We start from the raw sequence: 10,060 nt of genomic DNA, 5'->3' as shown, positions 1-10,060 counted from the left end.
ATTACTCCACAGCAAAATGGGGTTGTTGAAAGAAAAAATAGAACTATTCAAGAATCAGCCAGAGCCATGATCCATGCTAAGAATCTTCCTATCTACTTCTGGGCTGAAGCCATGAATACTGCTTGTTATGTCCATAATAGAGTTACCTTAAGAAAAGGAACCTCTACCACCCTATATGAGATCTGGAAGGGAAGAAAACCCACTGTCAAATACTTCCATGTGTTTGGTAGTAAGTGTTACATTCTTGCTGATAGAGATCACAGAAGGAAGATGGATCCCAAGAGTGATGAAGGAATCTTTCTGGGCTACTCTACGAACAGTAGAGCCTATCGAGTGTTCAACTCAAGAACCAGAATAATAATGGAGTCCATAAATGTTGTGGTTGATGATGACCACAATCAAGCAGATGTCACAGAAGATGTCGGAACATTCTGGAATATTACAGCTGAAGGATCTACCAGAGAAGATGATTGCAGTCCTACTATCACAGAATCTGAGACTGAACTTCCTAACAAGAGTCCATCAATAAGAGTTCAAAAAAATCATCCTAGTGAACTTATTATAGGTGATCTCAACAGTGGAATTACTACAAGGTCAAGGGAAGTAGTTTCAAACTCTTGTTTTGTGTCAAAAATTGAACCTAAAAATGTCAAGGAAGCCTTAACAGATGAGTTCTGGATTAATGCCATGCAGGAAGAACTAGGCCAGTTTGAAAGGAATGAAGTATGGGAGCTGGTACCAAGACCTAAAGGTACTAATGTCATTGGAACAAAATGGGTTTACAAGAACAAGTCAGATGAACTGGGAACTGTTGTCAGAAACAAAGCAAGGCTAGTTGCTCAAGGATGCACTCAAGTTGAAGGAATTGACTTTGATGAAACCTTTGCTCCAGTTGCTAGACTTGAGTCAATTAGATTACTGCTAGGAGTTGCTTGTATTCTAAAATTCAAACTATATCAGATGGATGTGAAGAGTGCTTTCTTGAATGGATACCTGAGTGAGGAAGTTTATGTGGAGCAACCTAAAGGTTTTGCTGATCCAAATCATCCTGACTATGTGTACAAACTAAGAAAAGATCTTTATGGCCTAAAACAAGCCCCTAGAGCTTGGTATGAGAGACTAACTGAGTTTCTTACTGGTAATGGGTACAGGAAAGGAGGAATAGATAAAACTCTCTTTGTTAAAGATGAAGGAGGAAAGATCCTGATTGCTCAAATCTATGTGGATGATATTGTGTTTGGGGGGATGTCAGACAAGATGACTAGACATTTTGTTGATCAGATGCAATCCGAATTTGAAATGAGTCTAGTTGGAGAATTAACTTATTTTCTTGGGCTGCAAGTTAAACAGATGGAAGACTCAATCTTTCTCTCTCGGAGTAAGTATGCTAAAAACATTATTAAAAAGTTTGGAATGGAAAATGCTTCTCACAAAAGAACACCAGCTCCTACTCACTTAAAGTTGTCCAAAGATGAAAAGGGAACCAGTGTTGATCAAAGTTTATATAGAAGCATGATAGGAAGTCTGCTGTATCTCACAGCCAGTAGACCTGATATTGCTTTTGCTGTTGGGGTGTGTGCTAGGTATCAAGCAGATCCTAAGATCAGCCATATCAACCAAGTCAAGAGGATCCTGAAATATGTGAATGGTACTTGTGAATATGGAATGCTCTACTCTCATGGGTGTGAACCTATTCTCACTGGATATTGTGATGCAGATTGGGCTGGAAGTGCTGATGACAAAAAAAGTACTTCAGGAGGATGTTTCTTCTTGGGTAATAATCTTATTTCATGGTTCAGCAAGAAACAAAATTGTGTGTCCTTGTCCACTGCAGAGGCAGAATACATTGCAGCAGGAAGTAGTTGCTCTCAGCTTGTTTGGATGAAACAAATGTTAACAGAATACAATGTCACACAAGATGTCATGACATTATATTGTGACAACTTAAGTGCCATTAACATTTCAAAGAATCCCATTCAGCATAGCAGGACCAAGCACATTGATATTAGACATCATTACATTAGAGATCTTGTTGAAGATAAAATAATTGCCTTGGAACATGTTGCTACAAACCTTCAATTGGCTGACATTTTCACAAAAGCCTTGGATGCAAATCAATTTGAAAATCTAAGAAGCAAACTAGGCATTTGTCTTTGTGAAGGATTATAGCAATTAATTGGGTGTGGGGCCAGCAATATTTCTCTCTCCAAATCTTTGATATCATTACACATTAAAGTGTATTTTCCCCCCCTTTTACAAGTTACCCAAACGGTTTCCATTCCTCCAAAACCTCTCCTCCACACTCACGCTATCTCTCTGTGTTGCTGCATTCACAATCCCTTACCCAGCTTTCCACTTTCTCTCACCATGTCTCAGAGTTCTCCCTCAAAGAAATCTTCTCCTACCTCTGAAACAGCATCAGGTTCTAGGGCACCAAATGTTGTGAGTGATCAAGATGTTGTGCTGGATGTTGTGCCATTGAACTCTGTTCCTGCTATCGATACTGTTCGTAATCCACCAAGAAAGATGCATGCAAGAAAATCAACTGGGGGATCTGTTCCTGAAACCTTTTCTGTTCAAGGTAGAGAGGGTTCTGCTTATGTTCACAATGCGATCGCAGGTATTGTCACAAGAATCTTGAAGGAAGGGCACAAGGTTGATGGGATATCTGTTCCTCTAGCCCAGATGTCTGCCTCTGAGAACAGCAAAGATGATCAAGATGGTCAAGATGATGCTAGCAAAGATCAGGGTGATGTTGAGACATCGGTTGATAACACTGATGAGAAGAACCCAGGTGCCAAAGAAGTTGAGACATCTGAAGCTATTAATGTTGAAACATCTGGTACTAAAGATGCTGAAGTTCTTGAGCCTGAGAAAGCTGAAGAGGTTCCTGTTGCTGCTTCTAAAGAAACCCCTAATGAAGGTCCTACTGTGCATGATGTTGTGAATTTGGATGATCTGGATGATTCTATTGACATTGCTGATGATGAACTCATCTCTAGCATCTCTCATAGAGTCAAGACTCGTAAGGGCAAACAGGCTTGTGATCAAGATTTCTCCAAACCTCAGGTTACTCCTCAAAAGAAGGTCACTATAAAGAAGGTCAAGAAGGTCCTTGCTGAACCTTCAACCACAGGGAGCAAGGCTACTGTGAAGAAGAGGAAGGAAAGGAGTGTTTCTGTCCCAGAAGATGATGTCTTAAGTGATGTCCCTGACATCCCATCCAAGAAGAAGATTGCTGTCACAAAGTCCTCCACAAAGGTTCGTGATGTTCCTTTGAATAACATTTACTTGCACTATGCTTCAAATGCTATCCAGTGGAAGTTTGTTTATCAAAGAAGGCTGGCTCTGGAAAGAGAATTAGCAAATGATGCTCTGGAATGTCAAGAGGTCATGAAGCTCATCAAGGCTGCAGGTTTGATTAAAACTGTTACTCATTTTTCAAAGTGTTATGAAATGCTGGTGAAGGAATTTATTGTGAATTTGTCTCAAGATTGTGGTGATGGAACAACTAATGATTTTCATAAGGTGTATGTTAGAAGAAAGTGCATAGATTTTTCCCCTGCTGTTATCAACCTATATCTAGGTAGAGATGCTGAGGCTCAACCTGAGCTTGAAGTGACTAATAATGAGGTTTGCAAGGTAATCACTGGTGGTAAGGTTAAGAAGTGGCCCATAAAGAGCAAACTGTCTGCTAGTTCTCTTAATGTCAGGTATGCATTGCTGCACAAAATTGGTGCTGCTAACTGGGTGCCTACCAATCACACTTCCACCATTGCTGTTGGCCTAGGAAGATTCATATATGCTGTGGGAACCAAGACAAAATTTGACTATGGGACCTACATATTTGATCAAACTATGAGGCATGTTGGTACCTCTGCTACCAAGCTTCCCATTGCTTTCCCATCTCTGATATGTGGAATAATCCTCAAGCAACACCCTGGAATTCTGAAAAGTAAAGATTCTGTATGTAAGAGGGAGAGTGCTTTGTCTTTTCACTACAAGCTACTGCAGAGGTCTGATGACAAGACATCTGCTGGGACATCACAACCCAGCAAATCTGTGAACAAAGCTCTTCTTATTGCTGAGCTAAAAGAGACTTGTCAAGAGTTGGACAACAGGAAGCTGAAACTTGAAAATCTCATCCACAGTCTTGAGCAGTCTACAGATGATGATCTTGCTGGTGAAAAGGGTGGTGACAATATGGATGAAGACAAAGAGGCTGAGGAAGAAGCTGAGGAAGAGGCTGAGGGTGCTGAGAGTGGGAGTAGTGATGCCGCTGAATGGACTAGTAGCTCAAGTAATGACAATCCTGGTGGCTCTAGTGATGAAGACAGTGATGGGTCTGATGATTAGCTCTGCTGAGCTGAATATGTTTTGGCTCCTTTTGTGGCTAAAAAGGGGGAGTAATTTGGTAGTGGTAGTGTAGTGATAGTGGTTGTTTTGTTGTAATGGTTGTTCTGTTATTTTGGTGATCTTTTGGTTTTTTTTTTGGACATGGTTGTTTTGTGGTTTTCTTTATTTTGAGTTTTCTCTGGTTCTCCCTGACAATGACAAGTGGTTTCTATAACAGTTGATTAAGTAGATGTTTTCTGGTTTTCTGGTGATTAATCAAGTTGCTGTCAGAATTTATTTTTCTGTTACAGAATTTATTTTTCTGTTGTTGGCTGTTGTGTATGCTCTGATATCTGTTTACATCTATTAGTGTTTTAGCCAAAAATTTGCCAAAGGGGGAATTTGTAGATGTTGTTGATTGGCTGTAATTTTTGGTAAAACTAGTTGTGGTTCTATCTTGTCTAAACTGGTGTCATGACATGCATTCTGCTGTTGTGAAGTCTTTCCTTATGCAGGCCTTTACCTGATGTCAAGGCCGATGTCATGACATTCGCAGCTGTTCGTTCTTCTCTATTACTATTTATGGTTATGTGATCTGATAAGATCCTATGCGCTTTATTTGGTAATGATGGATTCTGATCTGTTTCAAGGACGTCTTGGATGATTATTATTATTAGTTCCTTGATTTATGGAGATTAGTTTTATTAGGGTTAAAACTATTTTGTGGATCCAAGGCCCAGCTGCTGTATTGTATGAAGGCTATTTATTCCACGCAGGTGCTGCTGTTGACGTTAGGGTTTTTGTTTGAGAAACTTTTAGAGTTCTTTGTTTTTAAGTCTTTCGTTGTAGCTTTCTTGTAAGCCAAACAATCATCATGATGATTGTCTTGGTCTAGGCGTTTTGTTTTGAGTTGTAAGAAGTACTCAAAGCTTTTAAGCAAGAGTACTATTGTACTTGATCAAAGCTTTTAAGCAAGATCAAGTTGTGTCCTTGAAGAGTGTCTTCTTTTGTTATTCGTTGGTTAGTTTTCATCACTGCTGTGATTGAGGGGGAGTGAGTAGGATCTCTGGTCTAAGTTATTTAGATTGAAGTTGCATTGGGTAGATATTAAGTGAAAGGCGTAATCTTGATTTGTATTACCTTTAATTGATATTACTTATAGTGGACTTCCTCCCTGGCTTGGTAGCCCCCAGATGTAGGTGTGTTTGCACCGAACTGGGTTAACAACTTTCTTGTGTTGTTTTTCTGTTTACTCTTTGTTCTTTTGTTTAAAAATGTTCAGATAGTAATGTCGTGACATCCTGTTAGACATCACGTGTCTGAGTCCAGAATTTCAATTTTTTTGTTGATGGTTGTTGAAAAAAATTGGTCAATTCTTTAGGAATCAAACAATATATTGTAATGATAGTGTTTTAATATCAATATTAGTTTTTCTGATTCTTATTTATTCATTATATTATTCTATTGAAATTTGCTTATGATATTTATTTTATTTTATTTAGTTATTAATGAATAATTTTTTTTATTCTTTAGATTTAGTTTATAACAATTAACTCAAATGAAAATTAATCATTTGTTTTAAATATATCTATATTTATCTTGATGTGTTGATAACAACAAAATTTCAATTATGTTTTCACTATATATTGCAAACAAGCATAACCAGTTTACAAATCATAATTGTAAACCAGAAGTTTACAAATCAAATTTGACAAACTAAACAAGCATAAAACATAAGCATAATTGTAAACCAGAAGTTTACAAATTAAATTTAAGAATGTTGGCAAAATCGGTTGGGTCATCACGAATTCATTATGATGTGAAAACTTGTATTGAAGAACCAGAAGTTTCTTCAATCCCGAATGTATTATGATGCGAAAACTAGTATTGAAGAACTAGAAGTTTCTTCAATCCAATAAATTTTGTGTGTTTCTAAAGGAAAATAAAAATCTGAGAAATTGAGTTTTTCATGACATTAATTATTGCATCGACTAAAATATTATGCAAATATTTATTGTCTACTCAGCACAAACAGAAGTTTGTAAAGTTGTTTTCTCAGACTAAGATCTCAGTTTCTGAATTTTTCAGAACTTTATTGATCAGTATCACATATATTATTAAAATTAATATCGAACATCTTGTAGCATATGTTCATTAAAAAAATGGACCTGAAGATTCATTCTTTAGACGTCTAAAGTTAATTGTATGATTGATAATTGTAAGATCATGATATTTGAAACACAAAATATGAATATTAATATATTCATTCGCATTAAACCAACAAGATAGTATATGTTTTTAATTCTCCTCTTAACATACAAATTATTTTAGGATAATAACCTAATATCTCTCATATAAGTAAAATTTTGGATGTGTTGTGATTATTCAATTGCTCCAATATAGTACGCTAAGATGCGTTTCGAAATAATATTGAGAAAATATCTTTTATTTGAATCCTATATTTGAGGATGTATCTTGGTCCAACAATTGGATACTTGTTTGAAGTCTAGTAGGCTAACTATCAATTGATAAATTAATTTTCTCAATATTATGGGGAGAGAATAAGCAACTGAAAGTGTGAATCAAAAGTTCAAATATGAACCAGAAGTTCAAATGATAAAATAAATTGTTGTCTTGATCCTCGTACAAACCAATATGCACCAAAAGTTCAAAATATTGTTCATTTGCAAAGTTTATGAAATAAATTACCAGCTGTTAATACTCCACTCAAAGTGGATTCTCCTATTGGATAAGCTCATATTGCAAATGAGTTGTAGCCACGCCTGAAGCGTGGTATGAAAGTCGGTTCCAATGTTAAAAGTCCTCTACTAAGAAAAGAAACTAAAGTTAAAGATGACCTAAGTGAGAATATGAAAATTCTAAGAGCACTTTGACATAATTTATTTTTCAGTTCCAGAAGAACTAATCAAGTACTTGAAATATGAAATAAAGAGATCTCAATAACTTATATCATGAATGAAACACAATGGAATCGAAAGTAAGATAACCAAAATAAAGTCAATATTGACATTGTCTTCGGATAAAATATAGCGCTAAAGATGATAAATAATAACGAGGATCAGGAATCAAAGTCTATCAAATATTGTAGACAAAGTGAGAATTAGCCAAAATGAATATATTCAATTGAAGAAGAATTAAACTCACTTTACAAGTGACTTAATTTTGAACATGTAGTCCCAACACCTCAAGGTGTAAAACCAATGGGATATAAATGAGCTTTTGTGAAAAATCAAAATAAGAATGGCATAAAGTTTGATTTGTTACTCAATAATTTCCACAAAGACCTAAGATTGATTTTGATAAAACATATCCACCTGTAGTGGATTTAATTAATTTTTCAATATTTGATTAGCCTTGTAGCATATGAAGGGCTTAATTTGAACATGATGAATGTTGTGACATCTTACTTATATGACTCACTTGTGTGGTGTCGTTTTCTTTTACCTCCCCGTTTCACTTGGGAGGACGGCACGCTAAACCCTTCACGCGAAATTTGGAAGGAGAATGCGCCCGTGGTGGGATGAATTTTATTTCAGTTCTTCCTACGATATCACACGAACTTTCTTATTTGTCCTACGAGTAGGAAAGGGGAAAAAAGATCTCAACTAAACCCTAGGAGTTTGCTAAGTGTGGGGATTTCACCTAGACTAGAAATTCTGGAGTCCGGGGGGTCGGTTATACATAGGGAAGTGTTTAAACACCCTACATATCTGTAGTACTCTACAGGAACCTTCTCTGTGTCATTGTGTTTGTGTTTATTGCTAATGATTGGGAAAGTTTCTCCTTTGTGTTAGGAGAAGGAATTGATTTGATTAAAAAAGACAGACAGACAGACAGACTGACTATTTTTGGTATTTTATTAGCTCGCTGAGATTCCTTGTGAACCTCATGCCTACATATCCCTAGTGGAAGTCAGAGCTTAATGTAGTTCGGGGAACTAACTAGGGAAATTAATTATTTTTGGTGCCTTGCTTGAAGCTCAAGGTTGAAGCTTGGAATTAAATCTCTGTTTACAGTAAAGAGACATGAAATCATCTTTACAGAGAGGTATTTGTACTATTCTACCACAAACATTTAAAGGAGTGACAGAATAACTGGATTCATTTCATTCAAGAGGGGAGTCTACTTGGTTGATCAAGTATGACAGCCATCGTGCCTCTAAAATGAAAGAAAGATGCTCATCCAAATTAGGGAAAGTGTACAAGTCTGGGGATGTGCCAGAGCATGTCTTTCAGAGTCCTAAATGGGAGACTTTGATTGAAATTGAAATTGAAATGTTTGTTTGTTTGAATGTGGTAGAGTAGTAAAAATATCTCTCTATAGAGATAAGCTATGTCTATCTACTGTATAAAAGATTTGACTTTAGCTGGCTTGTATGAGGCCCAAGCTTGAGGCTTTTTGATTGATTAATTAATTGTTATTGACTCTGGGAGATGACTCCACTGGGGATTAATTACATGGTATTTTTGTGTTCTGTACAAAGCCCAGAATTGAGGCTGACTCTACTTAGGGAGACTCTATTTATGTGCCTTGTACAAAGCCCAAGGTTGTGGCTAACTGTTGAGGATAATTAAATGAATGACTCTATTTTATGTGCCTTGTACAAAGCCCAAGGTTGTGGCTGACTCTAGCTAGGGAAAACATTATTTTCTGCCTTGTACAAAGCCCAAGGTTGTGGCGGACTCTTAAATGAATTAAGTATGGATGACTATATGGGGAAAGATCCTAAGTGTTAGGAATCTTTGACACATGAAAAATATGGTTTATCTGCCTTGTACAAAGCCCAAGGTTGTGGCTACTGAGTGATGAAGAACTCACTGGGGAGACTCTATTATCTGCCTTGTACAATGCCCAAGGTTGAGGCTGACTCTTGACAGGGGAGTTTTATTGTTTGGGTGCCTTGTATGAAGCCCAAGGTTGAGGCTAACTGTTTTTGTTGGTTTTGACTCTACTGAGGAGATTTTATTTATTAAACGACTGTTTTTCTTTGGAAGCTAACCCTTTCCAGGGATTTTGACTCAGCTGGAGAAATTATTTGGTAAAAGACTGACTTTATCATGTTTTTTTGGAGGCTGACCCTTTCCGGGGGTTTTGACTCTTTTTTGGGGGAATTATCTCCTAAGAGAAATGAATCTTTATTTATTAATTGACTTTGGAGGCTAACCCTTTCCAGGGGTTTTTATTGAAAATGAATGGCAGAAAGATTATCTAATGGAGACTTCTTGTTTAAAGCCCAAGATGAAGGCTGACTCAATGCTGAGGATGACCAAAAGCATGGATCCTAGACTCTGCTAAGGAAGATTGATGAAGATAAGGGTGACAGAGACTGTCCATGTCTCTCATTCCAAAAAGTGTACTCAATGTAGGATTGAGACAAACTTAGCTTGTTTAAAGTCTGGTTTAAATTGGAAGAAACTCACCAGGGTAGGCTAAAAGGTGGCTAAAGACCTGTTCCTATGTTTATAAGAAACCTGATGGGTCCTTGTATACAAGCTCAAGAGGAAGCTGGAAATGCTTTTAAGAAGCCTGTGGGTCCTTGTACAAAGCCCAAGAGGAGGCTAATCGAGGGTCTTTGTTATAGCACAAGAGAAAGCTATGTAGTTTTGAACTTATTTTGGCTCTAAGCAGATGGGTAAGAGGTTTCACCGGGAATAATTCCTCTTTGGGTGGATGTGTCCTATTTATTTGGATTCTAAGGTTTTTG

At 37.0% G+C, this 10,060-nt stretch overlaps 1 protein-coding gene across 1 annotated transcript; it reads left to right on the top strand.

Annotated features, from left to right (window-relative positions):
- The first annotated feature begins 2,526 nt into the window (after positions 1–2,526).
- On the top strand, positions 2,527–4,356 carry LOC131605752 (uncharacterized). Its single transcript, XM_058878073.1, has 2 exons — positions 2,527–3,261; positions 3,469–4,356. Exons 1-2 carry the CDS (start codon positions 2,527–2,529, stop codon positions 4,354–4,356), a joined length of 1,623 nt encoding a protein of 540 aa, XP_058734056.1.
- The last annotated feature ends 5,704 nt before the right edge of the window (positions 4,357–10,060 follow it).

This window comes from Vicia villosa, linkage group LG5 (assembly GCF_029867415.1).
Source record: "Vicia villosa cultivar HV-30 ecotype Madison, WI linkage group LG5, Vvil1.0, whole genome shotgun sequence".
Classification (NCBI taxonomy): domain Eukaryota; kingdom Viridiplantae; phylum Streptophyta; class Magnoliopsida; order Fabales; family Fabaceae; genus Vicia; species Vicia villosa.
This window is presented reverse-complemented; position numbering and strand designations above follow the sequence as displayed.